This window comes from Balaenoptera musculus, chromosome 4 (genome assembly GCF_009873245.2).
Source record: "Balaenoptera musculus isolate JJ_BM4_2016_0621 chromosome 4, mBalMus1.pri.v3, whole genome shotgun sequence".
NCBI classification, from domain to species: Eukaryota; Metazoa; Chordata; class Mammalia; order Artiodactyla; family Balaenopteridae; genus Balaenoptera; species Balaenoptera musculus.
Genome location: NC_045788.1, coordinates 85,194,310 through 85,218,923, shown reverse-complemented (window position 1 = coordinate 85,218,923; position 24,614 = coordinate 85,194,310). Strand labels below are relative to the sequence as shown.

General features: G+C 36.8%; 1 protein-coding gene across 1 annotated transcript in view; it reads right to left on the bottom strand.

The window, feature by feature from the left end:
- Positions 1–24,614, bottom strand: part of CFAP44 (cilia and flagella associated protein 44) — a 127,382-nt gene that overhangs the window by 8,793 nt on the left and 93,975 nt on the right. Inside the window, exons 25-32 of the mRNA XM_036849471.1 lie at positions 22,528–22,705; positions 19,452–19,952; positions 13,696–13,899; positions 12,525–12,720; positions 3,877–3,987; positions 2,433–2,563; positions 1,244–1,360; positions 161–362 (exon numbers count right to left, since the gene is read on the bottom strand). Coding sequence (XP_036705366.1) covers positions 161–362; positions 1,244–1,360; positions 2,433–2,563; positions 3,877–3,987; positions 12,525–12,720; positions 13,696–13,899; positions 19,452–19,952; positions 22,528–22,705 — 1,640 coding nt within the window. The remainder of the gene's footprint in view (positions 1–160; positions 363–1,243; positions 1,361–2,432; positions 2,564–3,876; positions 3,988–12,524; positions 12,721–13,695; positions 13,900–19,451; positions 19,953–22,527; positions 22,706–24,614) is intronic.

Sequence of the window (24,614 nt, the reverse complement as noted above, 5' to 3'; positions counted from 1 at the left end):
AAACTGGTTTAATAAAGTGAACTGCAAAATGATAGGAATAATATTATATTACAGTTAAAAACATGCAAAGGCGCTTTGTATACTGTGTGTGGATACATCCATATGGACGTGCCTGGTGGTTGATCCTGATTACTAACTAAGCCACGGGCTTAATACTCACTCTGTATAGTTTGGGCCATCTCTCTCTTTTCTCGGGTGAGCTGTTTACGCCTCTCCCGGCATTCTTTGTTAAGTTTTTGCTGCTGGGAATTTTCCTCGTGGAGCTGGACAATTCGTTTTTGCAGTCGTCCCAAGGAGTGGTTGGAAAAGACCAAAGTTCCAGAAAGATCACTGGGTATTTCTCCAAATACCACATACTCTATCTACAAAAGCAAAACAAAACAGAAATCAAAATAGACGAAGATCAAGCTAAATTTAAGGTCATGGAAAGCATAAGGGAAACACTTCTTTCTCTGTCCCTTGTCACCACTGAGTAAGGTAAAAGCAGGAAGCCACTTTCAAATAGAAGTCACATTTTGTCCCTCTGGGACAGCACTTCTTTCCAAAAAGGCCATGCTTGATATCTACTGCATACGGATGGAACAGACATTTCAGGGTTGGCATATTAGGCAAATTGCTACAGATAGCTAATCCTGTTTGGGTCAGGTTAAACAAGATGTATGTAAGGCTGATCTTAGGTTTTTCTTCTAACATACAGCTTTCTCTATTTACGTGACAAAACATGGTAAGATGGGCCTTCACTGATATGATCTCTGCATTTTAATGTAAGTTGTAGTTTGAGCGGGATATAGAGATGAACAAAGAGAGGGGAAAAAGAGAAAGAATATTTTCCTTTTATCTTAACCTCCCTCATTAACAAGTAGAGATTAAGTGAAAATAATTCTTGCATCATTAGTTCATGTCTACTTAAAGATGGTGTGAAAAGTGACATGTGTCCAAGAGCCAAGATTTCAACCTCCAAGCCATTCCCTTAAGTCATAGGCTTCTCATTTCTTCAGACTTGAAATGATTCACCTTTCAAAGTGATAATGGACCACAGGGAAATATACATGTTTTCATATTATGCTTTCATAACAATCTCAGAAGGGGTAAGAAAAGTTGGGGTGTCATTCTACAGGTAGATTTCTCAGCCAAGGACTGCACGTCTCCCCCCTAGTGGCCCATGAAGTTTTCTCTGGAAAAGCCTGGGTGTCATATGGCTTTCCTGCTCAGACAGGGTGGGGCAACCTCTCAGACCCGTCACCTGGTGGAGCTTGAGAGGAATCACAACCAGCAGTTCATTCAACCGCTGCTGCTTCTCACGTTGATAAGCCTCCAGGGCCTCCTCTGCCATGTTCAGATTAGTTGCCACAATCTTTACCTGTGGAAAGGCCCATGTGTGAGATGTTGAAAAGATTCACTGAATATATACCCAAGGTGGTAAATGAAGCCTTTCCGGGAGGAAGCAAAAGCATGAGCTGGATCTGCTTTGTTGGGCTGTGATTAAATGGACGATCCCAGTCTGCAGCCCAGGAATGTATATTATTCTCTTCCTGCTAAGTCATGATCCACACCACTTTTTCAATTGTTCCAATGACCCCAGAGTTGTATAGGTTTTGTGAATGAAAACTCAGAAGACTTGTCCCCATCTCCCTTTTGTTTTCTGCAGTAAAAGCATCTCTCAGCCTGGAATGTCTTTGTCAGGATGGTTCAGATCTCATTTGGTCATAATGACGTCAATAAACTAGAGAAAAAAAAAGCCCTTTAAAGTAATGAAACGACTAACTACAGTATTTCTAAAGCACATGCTTCATCTCCTAAAATACTTGAAAGTTTTCCAAATCATTTCCTTTTTCAAGAGGAGAAGCAATCTATCAAAAATATTTCTGAATACGAGGCAAGTGATGCTGCTCTAGGAAAGAGTACCTAAGAGGGAAACTGAGCATATACAGCAGAAAAATCAATATAATTGTACCAGAAGTTTAGCTTAGTGGCCTCCCACATGGAATGCATACACCCCAGAGTGTCAAAGTGATCTACTGGGGTCCGGAAAGAAGTTTCAATTTCTATTTATTTTTATCTTATTCTTTTTAATTTCTGTTTTTGCAAATGTTTCATAATACGTAAAATATATTAGTACAATAGTTCATGTATATAATTTATAAATAAATATACATTTATTGTGGGAATAGTGCTCCACAATTTTTTTACTTATAGAAGTATGTAATCAAAAAAGTTTGGAGGCCAATGATTTAGATAAAGAAAGTCCCAGTCATTAAAAGAGCAATGGCCCCTCAACCACAACTGTAAATGGATATAACATGGGAAATGTCTGTTCTCTTACAAGAAGTCCTAACTCATACCATTGCTGTGAAATAGCAACATTATAGCTCCAAGGAGGTATAGCTTGTTGGGAGAGGATAAACAGACCTAAGAAGGGCAGACCAACATACTTTTTTGGACAATGTATCATATTCCTTTCTGAGGTTATCGATCATTTTCTTTTCTTCAACTAAGGCCTCTTCAATGTCCAGCCTTTTCTCTCGAAGTTGAAGGGCCAGTTCAAAGAGACCCATATCACAATCTGAAAAGACAGTCAAAACAATAAAGCGGCCCCATTTGTTAGGGAATGTAGTACTACAATAAGTGTGGACTTTGGAGCTTCAGAATTATTAATGTCCATCTACTCCAGCAAGGTTCCATCACACTTAGGGCTCCAGGTAGAAATTATTCCAGGTAGAAATTATTAATGGTATTAATAATCATGATAGTGGTTATGATACTAGTATTGATGTTCTGAGCAGTGCTCTGAGCCAGGCTTGGTGCTGGGTCCTTTATGTTCCTTATCTCATTCAAGGCTCACAGGCCCTGCTAGGTAGAGACTATTGTTCCCATTTTATAGGTCATGACCACCCGACCACCATAAGTCTCAGAGAGGTCACACAGCTGATATGTGACAGAATGGGATTCAAGTACAGTATCTCTGTATTAATTTCCACTATATCACACTGACAGCCACATTTATCCACTGAATAATTGATAAAGAATGTGAAAATATAATGGATCACTACAATGGAATTTAGGAACCATAGCTCCATCCCAAGTTCTACCACTAAACTAACTGTGAGCCTTTGTTCAAGCCGTTTAATCCTGCTATAAAATAACAAGTTGCACTACTCGTGCAAAGATTTTCTAGCTTTCTTCCTTCCACTCATAAATATGATTTTAAGGAGATTCTTATTTTCAAAATCAAAACAAGATTTAAACTTTATTTGACTTTAAAATTTGATTTATAATTTATATGAAATACCTAGGAAAAATAATTTCAGATCAAGAAGAAATAGTTTTCCTACTGAACCATTCATGTATGGAGCCTGTAAGAATATTGGTCTGGACTATAAGAATATTGGACTGTAAGAATATTTCAGACTGGTTTCACCAGTGAAAACAGTGAATATAAATTGCCAAGCATCTCCAGGAAATGTAAAAATTCCCCTTACGAAACAGGTTTGAAATATGAAAACTGATTGGTTTGGCAAAAAGGGAGAGCTTTATAAAAATATACTTAAATATATATTTTTATATATACACACACATATATAAATCTTCTGTTTCTCTATAAAATGAAACTTTCTGCATAATTTATGACTCTGAATCAACTAGAGATTGTCTGCAGATTATTTAATTGGGTACTCATAAATAGCTGCCTCAAGAAACAGAAAATTAATTGTCCAGAGAGCCCCAAAGAGTATTCATTAGACTATACTTCATACATATTAAGCCATCCTTTCCTTAAATATCATTATGAGACAATCGAGAAACCAAAAAAAGGAAGTTTTTGGTATTATCAATCCACAGTCACACGTAACAGAGAATGCATGGTTTTATCCCACTTACTTGTTGGGCAGATAGAATCATCAAAAACCTCATCTTCAGATCCAGACTCATCCTCATCACTCTCCAAGCTGGATTCTTCTTCACTTGATTCATCACTTTCTTCATCTTCATCTAAGGAGAGAGGGAAACATTGTTAATAAGCAGAGAAGTTCCTGTGTTAAGACTTTAAAAATAAATCATTTTTCAATGAGTTAGTTACTAGGGAAACAACAGGTAAATAAGGAAATTATTCAGTATTTTTAGGAGAATTTAAAATGGTTACGGATACAGAGACCACAAACTCAAATGCCTGCAGAAGGTTGTGCAATTAATTTCAATGCATTGAGTCAGAGAGGGTTGAGATCAAGCTGCCAAGCCGCTTATGCTGTGAACCACCTAACACACACTTGGTTATACAGTCCACAATTCCTAAATCACAGTGCTCTGAAAACAGAAGATTTTCATAACTTCTCTGAACCGAAGTAATACCATTTATAATCTTCACTTAACCTACTTAGTGTGAATATTCATGTCTTGCTGCTGAAGTATTACGATGTTTGATTTAGAGATTCTGCACCAAACCCTGCTGGGGGTGTTAGTTGACAAAGACTCTCGCCTTTAACCAAACTTGAGTCAGACTCCTCTGAGTCCTCTGACTAGTCCTTGACCTTGAACTAAATGGGCTCTGTCCTGGGCCCATTTAGTTCAGTTTTAGCAAGAGTCCTGATGAGTAATTCCCCACCCTTGATAGCTGGTCAAATTCCTTATTCCCTACACTCAATATCTTATCACTCTGGCCTGCCTTCAACAGAAACCCTGTTAGGTCAGTTTAGCAAAGAATTACCCTACCTCTTAGTAATTTTCTATCAACTAACCCTGACTGTGCTCCTTGGCTATAAATCTCCACTTGCCTTGTTGTATTCAGAGTTGAGCTGATCTCTCCCCTACTACAAAATCCCATTATAGTGATCCCCCTGAATAAAGTCTGCCTTATTCTTAACAAGTGTCATGAATGATTTTTTTCCTTTAACAATGTCATATTTAATATCTTTTATAAAATTTTTTGAATACTAAAATACATCTGCTGAGTTTTGGATAAGGAATTGTAGACCTTCCCCACTCAACTCTAACCCCATTTTCTTTTAAAACACCTTGAGCCCATGTGTGAACAATTGGCAATTTCTATTATATGGAACATCAAAAAATAGAGATAAGAAGTGGACCCTATACTCACTAGAAGATTTGTGAAATTAAAATGTCTCAGGACTTCCCTGGTGGCACAGTGGTTAAGAATCCGCCTGCCAATGCAGGGGACATGGGTTCGAGCCCTGGTCCAGGATGGTCCCACATGCCGTGGAGCAACTAAGCCTGTGCACCACAACTACTGAGACTGCACTGTAGAGCCCGCGAGCCACAACTACTGAAGCCCGCATGCCTAGAGCCCGTGCTCCGCAACAAGAGAAGCCACCGCAATTAGAAACCCACACACCGCAACAAAGAGTAGCACCCGCTCACCACAACTAGAGAAAGCCTGCACCCAGCAACAAAGACCCAACGCAGCCAAAAATAAATAAATAAATAAATAAATAAAATTAAAATGTCTCTTAAAATGACTACAAGTGATCTGTACCACCTTATGAAATAAATCAGCAAAGTTTAAAATTAGGCTTTAAAATTCTTACATAGATTTCTGTTTTCAGGAAAATGAAGCAGATCTACTTCCCCTATTCCTCCCACTAAATACAGCCCAAACCCCTGGACATTATATGTAAAACAAACACAAGAAGACTCTGAGAAGTGGAAAGAAGAAGGCAGACCTACTATGCACTTCAAACCCTGAGGAACAACACTGTGGTGAGTTCCTTGGGCCTTTTTTTGGCCCTGTATCTCAGAGGTGGAGAAGACTAAGCAACCTGAAACACCAACAGGTGCAGATAAAGAAAGGCCCAACCAGAACCTGCTCTCTCTAGCCAAATGACCTCATCATGCTGTCAGTAGAGATTCTGTGGGGAGCTGGGACTCCCATCTGCACACAACAATAGTAAGGAGATCTCCCTTCCCTTGGGTGTAAAAAAAGGCTGAGTACCTCCACCTGGCAGTAAGGAGGATGCACCCACTCCTTCCTCTGGCAGAACAGTGTTAGAGAAAGCCAAGTAAACCAGAAGATTTAAATAAGATACAGAATCTCATACATAATATGAATGTTTCCAGCTCTCAACTGAAAGTCATGCATCATACCAAGAACCAAGAATATCTCCAACTGAATGAGAAAAGACAACCAATAAATGTTAACACTAAGATGACAGAAATGTTAGAATTATCTGACAAAGTACTTTAAGCAGGCAAGATAAAAATGCTTCAATGCGCAATTATGAACACACTTGAAGAAAATGAAAAAATACAATGCCTCAAAGAAATAGTCTCAGCCTATTTGTTTATTTATATAAAGAAGAACTAAATGGAAATTTTAGAACTGAAAAATACAATAATTAGAATAGAAACTAATGGATGGGTTCAACAGCAGAATGGAGGGGACAGAGAAATGAATCAGTGAACTTGAAGATAGAACAGTAGAAAGTAGCTAATTTGAACAACAGAGAGAAAACAAACTGGAAAAACAAACAGAACCCAAACCCCAGAGCCTCAGGGACCTACGGGACCATAATGAAAGGATTAACATTCATGCCATCAGAGTTGCATGAAGGAGTAAGGAAAAGAGGGGGTCTTTAAAAGGACTTGAAGAAATAATGGCTGAAAACTTCTCAAATTTGGCAAAGGACACAAACCTATGGATTAGTTGAATGAATTCCAAAGAGGATAAATCCAAAAAAAATCTACACTAAGACTTATCACAGTCAAACTTCTGAAAACTAAAGAGAAAAAAATCTTGAAGGCAAACAGAGAAAAGGGGATAAGCAATTTGAATATCAGAGGGTTTCTCATCAGAAACTATGGAGACCAGAAGGAATTGGCACAATATTTTTCAAGTGCTGAAAGAAAAGAAATGCCAACCTACAATCCTATACCCAGTGAAAATGTCTTTCAGAAAAAGAGGAGAAATCAAGACATACTCAGATTATAGGAAAATTTTAAAAATTGCCACTAGTATACCTGCCCTAAAAGAATGGATAAAAGAAATTCTTTACACAGAAGGGAAATTATTTTTTAAAACAGGAAACTTGGAGCAGAAACATGGATAAATACAATAGGCTTTCCTCCTCCAAGTATTTAAATTATGTTTGATAATTGAAGCAAAAATTATAACATTGTCTGATATGGTTCTAGATGTATGTAGAGGAAATATTTAAGACAAACATATTACAAATAGGGAAGATAAAGGTAGACGAGGATTCTATACTTGACTTAAACTGGTAAAATGATGACACTGGTGGACTGGGATAAATTATGTATATATAATGTATCAATAATATAGAGAGCAACCACTAAAAAAAGTATACAAAGAGATATATTAAAAAGTGCTAGAGAAAATTAAAATGGAATTCTAAAAACAATGTTCAAGTAACCCACAGGAAGGTGGGAAAAAGAACAAAGACAGAAAACAGAGAATAAGAACAAATAAAAAATGACATTGCAGACTTAAGCCCTAATATATCAAATGTAAGTGGTTCAATATACCAATTAGAAGACAGAGTGGATGAAAAACATTATTTGACCATATGCTGTCTATCAGAAATTCATTTCTAATATAATTATATAGTCAAGTTGAAATTAAAAGGAGGGGAAAAGCATATTATCCAACTATTAATCAAAGCAAAGCAGGACTGGCTATACTAATATAAGATAAATAGACTTCAGAGCAAAGAAAATTACCCAAGACAGAAAAAGACCTTATATAATGATAAAAGTGTCAATCCATCAAGAAGACATAACAATATTAAATGTGTATTCATAAAACAACAGAGCTGCAAAATATGTGAAGTAAAAACTGACAAAAATGAAAGGAGAAATAGACAAATCCATGATTATATTTGGAGACTTCAACACCCCCTCTCTCAACATTTGATGCAAAAACTATACAGAAAATCAGCAAGGATATAGAAGACCTGAACAATATCATCAATCAATAGAATCTAACAGTAATAAAACACTTCACACAAAACAGCACAATATACATTCTTTGCAAGTGCCCACAGAACATACACCAAGATTGACCGTATGTCAGACCATAAAACAAATCTCAACAAATATAAAAGAACTGAAATCATACAAAGTGTGTTCTCTGACCACAATGGAATCAAACTAGAACTCAATAACAGAAAGATAACAGGAAAATCTCAAAACACTTGGACCTACACAACACACTTGTATATAATCGATGGGACCCAGAAGTCACAATGTAAATTTTAAAACTACATTGACCTGAATGGAAATGAAAATGCACTTGAAAATTTGTGGAATACAGCTAAAGCAGTGCTGAGAGAGAAATTATAGTACTAAACTAGAAAAGAGGAAAAATTCTCAAGTCAATGATTTAAGCTCCCACCTCAAAACCTAAAAACAGGAGTACAAAATAAACCCAAAGGAAGCTAATAGTAAAGATAATAACAGAAATCAATAAAATTGAAAGCAGAAAAATAATAGAGAAAATCACTTATACAAAGAGCTGATTTGTTCTCAAAAAGGTCAATTGAATTGACAAACCTCTAGCAAGACTGAAAAAAAAAAATAGGAAGATAAGAAACAACTTACCAATATCGAGAATGCAACAGGTGATATTACTACAGACCCTGCAGATGTTAAAAGGATAACAAGGAAATACAATGAACATCTCTATGCACATAAATTAGCTAACTTAGGTGAAATAGACCAATTCCACAAAAAATACAAATTACCACAACTCACCCAATATAAAATAGATAATTTGAATAGTTCTGTAACTATTAAGAACATTGAAATTCTAATTTTAAAACTACCTCGAAGAAATCCATTGGCCCAAATAATTTCACTGGAGAACTTTACCAAACATTTATAAAGAATTGCCATAAATTCTTTACAATATCTTTCAGAAAAAATCAAAAAGGAGAGAAAACTTCCCAATTCACATTTTGAAGCTATTATTCTCCTGATAATAAAACCAAATAAATATAGTACAAAAACAGTACAATGATCCTCATGAATATAGACATAAAATTTCTTAACAAAATATTAGCAAGTAGAATTCAACAATATATAAAAAGAATTTTACATCACACCAAGGGAGATTTATTTCAGAAATGCTAGTCTGATCTGGTAATCAGTAATCAGCCAATATAATCCACCATCTTAACAGGCTAAAGAAAAAAAAATCACATAATTGTCAATGCAGTAAAGCATCTGATAAAATTCAACACCCATTCATGATAAAAATTCATCAAAAATAGGAACAGAGGGGAACTTCCTGAACTTGATAAAGACTATCTATGAAACACTTACAGGTGTTTCTTAATGGTACAGGTAGCATACTTAATGGTGAAAGATTGAATGCTTTCCCCCTAAAATTGGACTAAGGCAAGGATATCAGTTCTGAGCACTCTATTTCAAGATAGTACTGGATGTTCTAACCAGTGCAATAAGGCAATAAAAGGTAATTGGCATACCGACCACAAATAAATAAATCTGCCCCTTTTTACAGATAGAAATTCCCAAGGAATCAATCAAAAACCCCTAAAACTGGGCTTCCCTGGTGGCACAGTGGTTAAGAATCCGCCTGCCAATGCAGGGGACAAGGGTTCAAGCCCTGGTCCGGGAAGTTCTCACACGCCACGGAGCAATGAAGCCCGTGCGCCACAACTACTGAGCCTGCGCTCTAGAGCCCAAAAGCCACAACTACTGAGTCCTCGTGCCCCAACTACTGAAGCCCGCGCGCCTAGAGCCCGTGCTCTGCAACAAGAGAAGCCACCGCAATGAGAAGCCCATGCACCACAACGAAGAGTAGCCCCCACTCACCGCAACTGGAGAAAGCACGCATGCAGCAAGGAAGACCCAACACAGCCAAAAATAAATAAATAAAATACATAAATTAATTTAAAAAAAAAAAACCCCTAAAACTAATAAGCGAGATTGTAAGATATAAGATAAACATCTAAAAAGCAATTATATTTCTATATACTAGTATGAATATGTGGACACCAAGATTAAAAGCAAAATACCTTTTAAAATTACTCAAAAAAAAGGGAAATGCTTTGGTGTAAATCTAACAAAACATGAACTTGAATTGTATGTTGAAAACACAATGCTGATGACAAATCAAAGCTTTACGTAAATACATACTATGTTCATTCATTGGAAGACTCAACACAGTAAAGATGCAAATTCTCCCCAGATTGATATACAAGTTTAACACAATTGCTATCAAAATTCCAACAAGATCTTTTGTAGGTTGAGAAAAAAAAAATTCTAAAATATGGAGATATATAGGAGCTGGAATAGCTAAAACGATTTTGAAAAAAAAGAATAAACTGGGAGAAATTAGTCTACCTGATTTCAGAACTCAATAGCTACTATAATTAAGACTATAGTATTGGTGGAGAGACAGACACATACATCAATAGAAGAGAACAGAAAACCCAGATATAGAACCACACAAATAGGCCCAAATGATTTTTGACAAAGATCAAAAGCAATTCAATGGAAGAGAGACAGCCTTTTCAACAACTGGTGCTAGAACAATTGGAGATTCCTAGGAGAAAAAAAAAAACCTTGACCAAAGTCTCACATCTTATACAAAAATTAACTCCAAATGGATCACGGACTTAAATGTAAAATGTAAAATGATAAAACTTTTAGAAAAAAATAGGAGAAAATCTTTGGGACCTAGGGCTAGGCAAAGAGTTCTCAGACTTGACACCATAACAAGATCCAAAAAGGGAAAAACTCAAGACATACAAACAGCTCATACAACTCAACAACAAAAAATAACCCAATCAAAAAATGGGCAGAAGACCTAAATAGACATTTCTCCAAAGAAGAAATACAAACGGCCAATAGGCACATGAAAAGATGCTCAACATCACTAATTATTAGAGAAATGCAAATCAAAACTACAATGAGGTATCACCTTATACCAGTCAGAATGGCCATCATTAAAACTATATAAATAACAAATTCTGGGTCTCCCGGGTGGCGCAGTGGTTGAGAATCTGCCTGCTAATGCAGGGGACACGGGTTCGAGCCCTGGTCTGGGAAGATCCCACATGCTGCGGAGCAACTAGGCCCGTGAGCCACAACTACTGAGCTTGCGCGTCTGGAGCCCGTGCTCCGCAACAAGAGAGGCCTCGACAGTGAGAGGCCTGCGCACCGCGATGAAGAGTGGCCCCCACTCACTGCAACTAGAGAAAGCCCTCGCACAGAAACGAAGACCCAACACAGGCAAAAATAAATTAATTAATTAATTAAAATAAAATAAAATAAAATAACAAATGCTGGAGAGGGTGTGGAGAAAAGGGAACTCTCCTACACTCTTGGTGGGAATGTAAGTTGGTACAGCCACTATGAGAGTAGTATGGAGGTTCCTCAGAAAACTAAAAATAGGATTACTATATGATCCAGCAATCCCACTCCTGGGCATATATTCAGACAAAACTCTAACCCAGAAAGATACATGCACCCCTATGTTCATAGCAGCACTATTCACAATAGCCAAGACATGGAAACAACCTAAATGTCCATCAACAGATGAATGGAATAAGGAGATGTGGTACATATATACAACGGAATACTACTCAGCCATAAAAAAGAACAAAATAATGCCATCTGCAGCAACATGGATGCAACTAGAGATGATCATACTAAGTGAACTCAGAAAGAGAAAGACAAATACCGTATGCTATCACTTACATGTGGAATCTAAAATATGACACAAATGAACCTAGCTACAAAACAGAAACAGACTCACAGACATAGAGAACAGACTTGTAGTTGCCAAGAGGGAGGGGGTTGGGGGCGAGATGGAGTGGGAGGTTGGGGTTAGCAGATGTAAGCTATTATATATGGAACGGATAAACAACAAGGTCCTACTGTATAGCACAGGGAATGATATTCAGTATCCTATGATAAACCATAATGGAAAAGAATATAAAAAAAGAGTGTATATATGTGTATAACTGAGTCACTTTGCTGTACAGCAGAAATTAACACAACATTGTAAATCAATTATACTTCAATTTAAAAGAAGAAAAAAATTTTTAAGGGAAAAATTGACAAATTGGACATTGACAAAATTCAAAACTATTGCTCTGCAAACTCTGTTAAGGGAATGAAAAGACAAGCTATAGACCAGGAGAAAATATTTGCAAACCACATATCTGACAAAGGACTAGTAGGTGTAATATGTAAAGAACTCTCAAAACTCAACAGTACCAAGGCAACAATCCTATTCAAACATGGGCAAAACACATGAAGAGACATTTTACCAAAGATATACAAGTGGCAAATAAACATATGAAAAGATGTGCTTGTTAAATGAAACTATCCTATGACATATACCAGATACACACACAATCCAGATGGTTAGAGACCTAAAGGTTTATATCCTCTCCTCTGTATCTGCATAGTGCCTCTACATTGTCTATGTTGTAGTGAAATAAAAGGGTGTACTATGTCCCTTAGTTGTTTCTCTATTTCATGCTAATGAGAAAAAAATAGGATCATACGTAAAAAGAAATACAAACCAGCATCTCCTTCAACCTCCTTTTTCTTCACCCGCTTAATCCTCTTCTTTAGTACCTTCATGAGAAAGTTAGCAAATTTATTGTTTTCTCCAAGGGCTGCTTGGAAACCAGCATAGAGTGCCTTTTCTTGGTCCTGGACCTTGGCGACTTCATTCTTTTTCTCTTCCATCTCTTTAAGAGTTTCATTTATTTTCCACTAAACGAACAAAAACAAGAACAAATGATAAATAAAATATTTCTGATAAACCAGGTTCAGAGAACAATGTACATGACAATGTAAGGTTACAGCCTACAAACATTTTTTAGGCTTCTTAATAGAAGTTTACATTTCTGATGTTTCTGAATGCAGTCATTCATTTATTTGAAAAAAAATTTATAATTCTTTTGTAAAAATCAGTTAAGTTCAGAATCAGATAAGATCGATTCTTTGACGTTTAACTTCCTCAAGAAATTAAATTAAGTAAATTGAAATTTTTACTGATATGTGGATATCAGCTAGTATTTTTCCATGTGTGGTCTCAAAAAAGTTTTTTTTCATATCAATACAAGATAACTAAAACAAAAAGGCACATCCGCTCTTAGTGAAGCTGATATACCTAAAAACTGACGTCACTACTGAGTATGTATTATCTAATACAATCCTTCTTCTTTTGAGACAAAGATAGATGGTCTAATTAATTTCTTTAAATTTAACATATATGTAACAAATAAACTTAATTTCCTGTGCTATTCAATTATTTATTACTCTGAAACTAGCTATAATATTTAAGAAATTTACCAACTTCTTTTCCAAGTATGTTCGTTCATAAGGATAATATATAATCAAAACTCAACTTCACATGATAGCTACTGACAACAAAAACAGACTTTTAATTTTGAAATCCATAGGTAAACTAAACATAAGGGTCACTTTTGAAAAATTTATTCTCCTACCTTACAAAATATCAGATCAAATTCATTAAAAAGTATGATTCACTTCTCCCTGAGCACGGCTACCAAAAACAGAGAGCAAACAAGAATAAAGGGGAGAAGGAGGAGGAAGAGAAGACAAGAAAGAGATGTGGACTAGAACAAGGGGGGAAATTAAGTTGAGAAGAAGAAAGAAAAGAAGAATCAAGTCCCCTCCATAACTAAGGCTGTAGCCAGCTAGCATGCTTCTGCCCATTCATACTTGCATGTCCTGTTCCTCTTTGTCTAATGAATTAACACGCTCTTGAAGTATGTTCTCCTGTTTTTCAAAATTCTTCAGGAGAAGCATTTCTTGAAATAATGTGACATGGTGCAGGTCAGATAATTTCATCTGAGTGTCTAGTTTCAGTTTCTGATGTCTCAGGAGACGGAGTTCTGCATCAAAAGTGACAATCAGTTCTTTGATCTGAGGTAGAAAAAGATTTGAGGGTATGTTAGAAGTTTAAAACAGGTACATGAATTTTTAAAACTATCCAACAATACTGATTTGTTTGGGTAAAAGCATTTTCTTATTATGCCCTTATTATGGATGGAGAATTACAAGGGTGGGTGGGTGGGGCACAAGTGTGTGTATACAGTCACATAATTTAATTTATGTACATTTAATACCATTGATGAACTGATTTATTAAGTGGTAGGAATTCTGTAACTGCAGTCCTTTGAGCTGTTTCTTCACCATTGATTAAGCCATTGATCAAGAATGTCCTTCTTGCTGGTTTAAATCGGAGACTGTGAGCTCTGTGTGGGTAGTATTGTGTCTGTCTCCACTCTATCCCCATGGTATCTCTACACTGCCCTTCACACAGTAAGCACTAAAAAAATATTTTCCTCACCTTCTTATTTTGAAAAGTTTCAAATCTACAGGACAGTAAATATTTTTAAATAGATAAATATAATTGTGGAGCCACAAGAAACCTGTTCAATCTTCTTGGTTTATTTACAGATGAAGAAATTGAGAGTAAAAGTGATTTCCCTGAGATCAAATTTGTTACAGAGCTTGGATAAGAACCCAAATATCTCATGTCCTGGTCTAAACTTTATTCCACTGCGATTTCAAATGATTTTAAATCCTCAGGTTTACTTTGATTTTGACATAGCATCTCCCTTGCCCCATCCCAAAGGAGATGAAGAGATCAACAGAGAGCCCAAAGGGCTGATTCTCCCAATGAAACTAGTACAACAGGAAAAAGACAAACCATTCCATGTTTTTCATTACGCTGTACTTGAATGGGGAGCCTCAACTATCAAATGCCTATAATGAGTGAGGGCTCAGCCTGGGGCTGAGAAGAGGAAGATATCTGTGGGTTTGGGTCTGTGAAACTGCTGGAGAATTTCAGAGAGCTAAAAAACAAAAACAAAAAAACCAACAAACCAAGGAGAAGAAAAATTAAACTTTTAATGTATGACTGTAGACTAAGTGGGTTCCACTTTAATGTTTGTTCAACAAATTTGAATTATTTTAAAATTTCTTTGGAGGAAGCACTATGTTTCCTTCAGTGCAACACCATTCTGCAACTATACCACATAGGTGTCCAAGGTTGTAAGGGTTATGCTTGTTTTATTCTCACTACCCTTCACAGCCTGTAAGCTTTATAGGATAGAGAACATGTATGACTTGACAACTGTTTCATCCCTACTACCTAGCTAGCACTGTTCCTGCACATAGAATGTCCAATAAACATTTGTTAAATTAATAATTAGTTAAAATTAAATCAATCAGAACTTTTTACTGAATATCTACTATATGTCTGGCATTGTCCTAGACACTTAAGGGGAATCCTAGAATTGTATAATCTAATGAAACAGAGACTAAAAAAAATAGAAAAAAAATCAAAGAAACTAAAGCTTGTTCTTTGAAAAGATAAACAAAATTGATAAACCTTTATCCAAACTCACCAAGAAAAAAAGGGAGAGGGCCCGAACAAATAAAATCAGAAATGAAAAAGGGAAGTTAAAACTGACACCACAGAAATACAAAAGGTCATAGGAGGCTACTACTAACAGCTATATAACAACAAAATGGACAACCTAGAAGAAATGGACAAATTCTTAGAAATGTACATTCTTAGAAATGTACAATCTCCCAAAACGAAACCAGGAAGAAATAGAAAATATGAACAGACCAATTACCAGTACTGAAATTGAATCAGTGATTTTAAAAACTCCCAACAAACAAAAGTCCAGGACCAGAGAGCTTCACAGATGCATTCTACCAAACATTTAGAGAAGTGTTAACAGCTATCCTTCTAAAACTATTCCAAAAAAATTGCAGAGGAAGGAACACTTCCAAACTCATTCTATGAGTCCAGTATCACCCTGATACCAAAACCAGGCAAAGATATCACACAAAAAAGAACATTACAGGTCAGTATCACTGATGAACATACATGCAAAAGTCCTTAACAAAATATTAGCAAACTAATTCCAACAATACATTAAATAATCATACAGTATGATCAAGGGGGATTTATTCCAAGGATGCAAGGATAATTCAATATCCACAAATCAATGTGATACACCACATTAACAAATTGAAAAATAAAAAACATATGATTATCTCAATAGATGCAGAAAAACTTTTGACAAAATTCAACATCCATTTACGATACAAACTCTCCAGAAAGTGAGCATAGAGGGAACATACCTCAACATAATAAAGGCCATATATTACAAACCCATAGCTAACACATTATTGACTGGGGGATTTTTGCAGAAACTAATGCCTGTGGCCATAATATGCCTCTGGTCAAAAATGTGTTAAAGGTGAAAAGCTAAAAGCATTTCCTCTAAGATCAGGAAGAGGACAAGGATGCCCACTCTTGCCACTTTTATTCAACATAGTATTGGAAGTCCTACCCACAGCAATCAGACAAGAAAAAGAAATAAAAGAATCCAAATTGGAAAAGAAGAAGCAAAACTGTCCTTGTTTGCAGATGACATGATACTATACACAGAAAATCCTAAAGACACCACCAGAAAACTACTAGTGCTCATCAATGAATTTAGTAAAGTTGCAGGATACAAAATTAATATACAGAAATCCGTTTCATTTCTATACACTAACAAGGAACTAGCAGAAAGAGAAATTAAGGAAACAATTCCATTTCCCATCACATCAAAGAGAATAAAATACCTAGAAATAAATCTACCTAGGGAGGTAAAAGACCTATACTCGGAAAACTATAAGAAACTGATAAAAGAAATTGAAGATCACACAAACAGATGGAAAGATATACTGTGTTCTTGGGTTGGAAGAATCAATATTGTTAAAATTACCATACCACCCAAGGCAATCTATAGATTCAATGCAATCTCTATCAAAATACCAATGGCATTTTTCACAGAACTAGAACAAAAAAATTTTTGTGTGAAAACACAAAAGACCTCAAATAGCCAAAATTATCTCAAGTAAGAAAAACGGAGCTGGAGGAATTATGCTCCTTGACTTCAAGACCATACTACAAAGCTACAATCATCAAAACAGTATGATACTGGCACAAAAACAGACACATCAAGCAGTGAAACAGAATAGAGAGCCCAGAAATAAACTCATGCACCTATGGTAAATTAATCTATGACATAGGAGGCAAAAATATACAATGGAGAAAAGACAGCCCCTTCAATAAGTGGTTCTGGGAAAACACGACAGCTACATGTAAAAGAACAAACTTAGAACATCTTCTAACACCATACACAAAAATAAACTCAAAATGGATTAAAGACCTAAATGTAAGGCTGGGAAACCATAAAATTCTTGGAGGAAAACATAAGCAGAACATTCTTTGACATAAATCGTAGCAATATTTTTTTGGATCTGTCTCCTAAAGCAAACAAAAGCAAAAATAAACAAATGGGGCCTAATTAAACTTAAAAGCTTTCAGACAGCAAAGGAAACCATCAACAAAATGAAAAGACAACCTACTGAATGGGAGAAAATATTGGCAAGTGATATGACTGACAAGGGGTTAATATCCAACATATATAAACAGCTGATACAATTCAACATCAAAACAAACAATCTGATTAAAAAATGGGCAGAAGACCTGAATAGACATTTTTCCAAAGAAGAAATGCAGGTGACCAAAAGGAACATGAAAAGATGCTCAACATAGCCAATCATCAGGGAAATGCAAATCAAAACCACAATGAGATAATCATCTCACACCTGTCAGAATGGCTATCATTAAAACACACACACAAATAACAAATTTTGGCGAGAATGTGGAGAAAAGGGAACACTCACACACTGTTGTTAGGAACGTAAATTGGTGTAGCCCTGTGGAAAACAGTAGGGAGGTTTCTTAAAAAACTAAAAATAGAACTACCATATGACCCAGCAATTCCACTCCTGGGTATATATCCAGAAAAACCAAAAACACTAATTCAAAAAGATATGTGCACCCCAATGTTCATAGCAGCATTATTTACAAGATATTGTGAAGATATGGAAGCAACCTAAGTGTCCATCAACAGATGAATGGAAAAAGATGTGGTACATATATACAATGGAATATTACTCAGCCATAAAAAAGAATGAAAATTTGCCATTTGCAACAACATGGATCGACCTGGGGGATATTTGGGGTAGTGAAATAAGTCATCCAGGTTAAGATAAATATTATATGTTAGCAGTCATATGTGGAATCTAAAAAAAATAAAACAAACTAGTGAATATAACAAAAAAGAAACAGACTCACAGATATAGAGGACAAACTAGTGGTTACCAGTGGGGAGAGGGAAGGAGGGAGGAACAATATAAGGGTAGGGGATTAACAGGTACAAACTATTATGCATAAAATAAGCTACAATGAACTAACACACCATTGTAAAGCAATTATACTCCAATAAAGATGTTAAAAAAAAATAAGCTACAATGATATATTGTACAACACAGCATATTTTATAATAACTACAAATGGAGTATAACCTTTAAAAATTATAGATCACTATATTATACATGTGTAACATGTAATATTGTACATCAACTATACTTCAATTAAAAATTGTATAATTTGTAAGACAAAACTAACACATATAAAACAGCAAGAAAAATAAGTACAAAACCTAAGGTGCTGATTATAAGTGCAAATGGAATTTAGAAGAAAGGAGAGTATGCAGTGTGGGCAGAAGATTCTGGAGAGGGTTTGGAAGTGAGTTGAGTTTTGAATGATGACAACTTTGGAAGAAGTCATTGTAGGTAGAAGGAAATAGCAAAGAAAAAAGCACAGATATGAAACTCAGAAGTGGGGTGGTAAGTGGGGAGAAACAGGAAGAGTGAGAAAACAGCACTGGAAGAAGTAGAGATAATGGGTGAAGAATAAGGTTGGGGAGTAATAGGTGCTGCTTTCAGACACACTGAGGAAGGGGACTCTATACGGCTGGCAGGAGGGAACTTCCATCCAGGAAAGGACCTTTTCCTTCCATATTCAGAGCACCTCCTGCACACAACTGGCCCCAGCCTGGTCCTGATTTTCCTACAAATACAAATATTTGCCATTCCAGCTCCAGAACAATTCTGGAGCTAGTCATTACCATGAACACTCTCACTAATGGGGCAAATCACACATTAGAGAAAGAGCAGGGGGTGAAAAGCAGAGGGAGTCCCATTTTCACTGGAAGGTTTTTAGTTATGCTCCATCCGTCATCTGAAGGCTGCGCCATCACTTCTGCTTTACCACGACTTTAGTTAGATACCAATTAACATGGATTTGCCCTTAATTCTTAGCTTTCCAAAAAGAAAAAAGCTCCAAAGTTCTGGGCAGAGCACAATGATTTTCAGAAGACCAGGGATGGGGAGAAAGCCAAGCCATCAGTGAGTTGTGGGCTGGTCAGGGTTTGGGGAAGATTAATGTAGAGAAATTAAAAATAATTTTAATTATTTTTAATTAAATTATAATTTAATTTTAATTATCCTGCTCCTCTCTCTTTCAGCTTTAAATAAGCAGTCTCATTTCTTACCCTGTTGATCAAATACTGTTGCATGTACAAGTGTTTAATCTCATCCCTCTTCATAATCTCCAGCTCCACTTCAGTTGGATCTGTTCTTTCAAATTCCATGAACTTTGGAATATCTAGATTGAATACTGACGCTTTTGATGATCTAGACAATGAATCACGTGCCGTCAAATCCCCATCCTTTCCAGAAGAGAGTCTGAGGAAGCTTCGAGCTGAGCCTGCAGACGCTGCCTGTTCCACTTGAGGGGCCGTTTCAGCCTGATTTTTCATCTGCTGTCGCTTAAAAGCTAGGAGGGTTTCCTCATCATACTGAAATCTCTTTTCTGGAACTTCTTCTGGGTATATCTGAGGGATTTGGGGAATGGGGATGTGCTTGGATACGTGAAGAGTCGACTGAATGTTCTTCAGTTCTTGCACCAGGCACTGTATTTCCTCGATGACAGCCACTTTAAGGTCTCGAAGAGAGACAATGCACTTGTTCATGTGCATTTTCTTTGCATAGGCCTGATAAAAAGAACAGGAAGAAAGCAAAATGACAACCTGCTCACAAAGGGCAGCTTGAAATACAATTTGCTTTTGTCCCTTGCCTGGAATGCCTAGCAAAAATTCAAGATAAAAATGTATCTGATCATTCCTGTTCACTACTAAGTTATTTTCTGTAGTTTTTAGGCTTTTCCCCATTTCACCTCTCCATAAGGGGAAGATGGTCTGGATGTGACCTCTGGTGTCCCCCAGCTGGCTTGTAGGGCTGAGTTCCCCCATCCTCCTTCCACCACTCAATGGAAGTCCTTCCTGAGCCCTGTACTCAGCCAGATCCCAGGGAAGGCCATTCTTTGGTCAGGAACACACAGTAACCGTCCTTCCCTGATGAAAACTCAAATCCTATTGGCTTAGACTCGCTTAGGGTTGCCCACCTCAGGCCACTTTAGCCTGCTGTCATTCTGTATTTTGGCCACATTCTTTCTATTACTCCTTGTGCAGGCAAGGTCACGATCCTGAATTCCAGTACCACGTCACACTAAGAGGTTCCTGGACTCTTCCTTGGTTCCTTCTCCACTCATCCGAGCCCAGCTATGCCCCTGCCTCCAGTCACAGGTGCCAAACAGGCCCACTGCTCCCTCACTGCCAGCTCTCTCCCCAGGCTGTGTTTCCTAAATGCCCTGACCAGAGCCTCCAGTCACATGCAACCCTGCTCCTGGTGTGCAGTTAGGCAACTAGACGGCCCAAAGGCTGTTAAGAGTAACTTTGCATAAATATACAGGTTAAGAAAAATAAAAGATTGAAAGGCATTTCTTCAAGTCGTCTTACAAAACTTACCTGTATATTTACTATCTACTGTAACAAAATAGAGGAGATGTTTTACATACTTAAGAACAAACCTTTAAAGCATTACGGTTTAAACTCAAAATCCAGCCCTTGGGTGAGTGGGGGACCACTTCTGAAGTACCTGGAGGACCGAGAATTAAGCGGAGAACAAACCCAAACCAGCCTGGTGGCTGTAAGGCCTACCTCTTTTAGGAGCCCAATTTACATACCAAGCCTCTCTTTCTAATTTTCCAAATACCACACACCTAAACACTAGCCACGGACAGGGGAGGTGGCGGGGGGAGGAGGAGGCGGGCAGGGCGGGGAGGAATGTATAATACATGACTTCTAAAATGCTTGATACTTTTCAGTGACTTTGAATTTAACCATGATAAGAATGACTGTTTATTGACTTTGACCATTACTTTAACCCTATGAAGAAGACTAGACATGTCTTGTCTTACTGTTGTTCATTGGTAGTAATACCTTTTTTTTTTAAACAGACAATACAACTGAGGCTTAGGGAGATTTACATGACTAGCCAAGTTCATATAACTATTAAGTGGCAGAGATTGGAAAGGAACTCTGATCTTGTGACTGGTAGAATTGTGTGCTGTGCATTATTTAATGCTGTCATTTTAATAAAATAGATTTCAGTACAATGCAGTTCCATTCAAGACATCACACCTGTCCATCACCTCTACCTGGACTATGAAATTTCAGGTGGGATGACTGGCAAATTGTGATCAAAAGAACATTTCTCTATGACAATGGATGAAACATGATAGTTGAAACAAGAATTGCCTTAGACAAACAGCTAGAAAAACAATCCAAACGGTCACTAATAAAATGTTCAAAATGTCCATTTGATCAGAAAGTTATAGGCATGAGCTATGAAAATTTACTTGTGGCTGTGAATTGCCATACCAGGATCTTTGTAGTGCTGGCATGTACAGCATCTTTGGTGAAATAGAAAAAGACACTCCTTCCTCAAGACACTTTACACTTCCATTTGTCAGAAAATTATAAAATATTCAAACATGCTATATCTGTGGTATGATTGGCACTCTTTTCAATGTGATGCCTTGAAATGGGCAACCTGCACAGCCATACTAGGTGGCCGTATACAAAATTCTCCTCAAAATGGTAGCTCAGATGCCTTCTGAGCCTCTAAGTGTGAAAAGTCACTTGTCAATTCAAAGCAAGGAATTACTATGACAGGGAGAGGAAACTTTAGGATGAAAACAGGTATGAGAAATCAGGATGATTAGAAGCAGTTTGGGGAAATGCAGAGAGAATCAAAAAGGAATATATTAATTGTTCAGTATTGAGTCACCTGCAATAGTTTGGAAGTCCTTCAAACAAAGGCTAAATACAGTGGTCTATTTTCCTAAGTCTTGGTGGTCCACAGCAGCCAAAAACAATAGCCAACAAGGATGTGTTTGAATTTCAGAGATTCAAAGTTCTTAAAATATAATGCCTTCACTCATGAAACTGGTATTGAACCAAGTAATTAATTTGAAGGCTGGTTCTGCCATGTTAACTAAATAGTCATGAATAAATCTCTTATCTTTGGGACTCAATTTCCTCATTTGTATAAAGGGGCATTATTCTAGATAATCATGAAGGTCTTTTCCAATTCAAAATTTCTATGACTATATATCTTTATGGACTAGCTAACAAAATGGGTGGTTTCAGCAGAATTCAATAAAAAAACAAAACAAAACAAAACCAGGGTGTGTGCCTCATTGTCATGAAAGCTATGGGTAAGTACCATAGAGTCGAGGTATCCCAGTTCCTCTTTCTTCTTGGCAGCATTTATTCTCATGTGTTCAGGTATCTTATAGTCTGGGGCTGTCTTCAAATTGAAGTCTCCCATATACAACTGGGCCTCTTTGATGGCTTGAACATCTTTGGGATCTTCATAGTCATCATCAGGTTTACTCTTGTACCTATCAGAAAAACAGAAAACTCAGCCATAAACATAACAATAAACTCTAATTTGTCTACTTTAGGCATATAATCAAATTTAATCATGAAGCAAAAGCATAATGCTGAGTCTGTGGTGCTACCTTTTTCTATAGAGCCCAAGAATTTTTTTAATGTTAATGACTATTTTTAAAGCAGCTCAAGCAAAATAATAAGTAATAAATAAAAAATAATCAACTAGATGGTGCTGAAATAATCTGAATCATTCTTAGGCTTTGGTTAACTTCAAAGTAATTTAGATCAACATTGTTATTTATTCCCTCAACAGAAATTACGCTTTGGATACAGGTTTGTTGTTGTTGTTTCTTTTTTTAATCACTAAAATGTTAAAGTTTTTAAAAAAACATAAGCGACTGTCATAACATTTGTCATAACATTTTCAAAAAAAGGCACATAATTCAAAATGATAGCACGAGTATATATGTATTTACCTCCCTCTCTTTTCCCACATTCCATGGAAATGGCATTGTGGGGTGTCAAAGGAAGTAAATCACTAGGAAAGCTGAGAATGGGGTAGAAAACCATGAGCAAACTAGTGATAGAGATACATTTCTAGAAGACAGAAAGAAGATGAAATTGTATTAATGGATAAACCAGACCAATGAAAACTCTAGTCCCAGATACCCCCAGGAGAAGGCTATAAAAAGAATTGGATTGGGTCTTCTTGATAGAGTTCCTAGGAGGCTCCAAGCAAAGATGGAGCAGGTATGGAGCAGGGAATGGAATGCTAGACATTGTTTGGCAAAATTAATTAGAGGATTGAAAAGGAATGCCTGAACCAGTTGAGCCCTCCTAGCTTTCCCATCTACACACATGCAAGGCAGTAGCAACCTTATACGTAAACTAAAACTGAAGAACTAATCTCTACAGAAACTGACCTCTCTGCTTGGGAAATACTAAGGTAGCTATGTTATGGGTTGGCACCCCACTGGAGGGGATCTTCATTGGGAGACCCTAACCCACCTAATTCTTTAAAGTGAAGCCTGTCAGTCAACATGAGCATATAGCTTCAGTCAGCCCTTTAGGGGAAAGCAAACATACGTATAGCAGAGGAAACACATGCCATCTAATGTATTAACCGACAATTGTTCATTTGTGTATAACAGCACTAAAAGGAAAGATTAATATTTTTAATGAAAGGAAAGGGATAGAGAAAAAGGAAAGGAAAGAAAGGAAGAAACAAAATACTTCTGCTCTTGCCATGTGAGAGAAACACAGCCCATAATCATCCTCATGCTACAAATAACTAGAACTGAACAAAAATATATAAAACAACTATGTTCAGACATTGAATGATAAGCAGCACAGGACTGTAATTCCTGAGAAAAGTGAAACAAAATAAGTAATCCTTACTGTCTCCTAATCCTTACTGTCTTTCCTCTGCATGGAGGAAATTATACTATGGAGTAGGGTTGGAATCCCAGAAATCAGATTTCACAGAGGCCAGAATGGCTAGAATTTTGTGGAGAAGACTATCAGAGCTCCACAAAGAAATCTATATAGGGCTCTCTTGAGTTTTTGGCTGAGTATTAATTTGTACACTTGTAATGGGAAACACCATGAAGGTGAACAAAGAACATCTGGGGAAAGTCAAATACTGGGAAGCTGTAAGACAACTAATTCTCATAGTTTACACATGGCTGGGACTCGCTTATGATCCCACCAGCTAGAGAGACCTTGTTAAATGTAGAAGACATTCAGTAGAAACCCCAAAAGAGTCATGCCTTCAAAGTAGGAGAAACAGAAGATTTAGACAATATTATCAATCACCTTGTCCTCATTGACAAGTATGGAACAGTACACCCAAGAATACAAGAATACACACTCTTTTTCAAGCACACATTGAACTTTAACTAAGAGACTATATGCAGG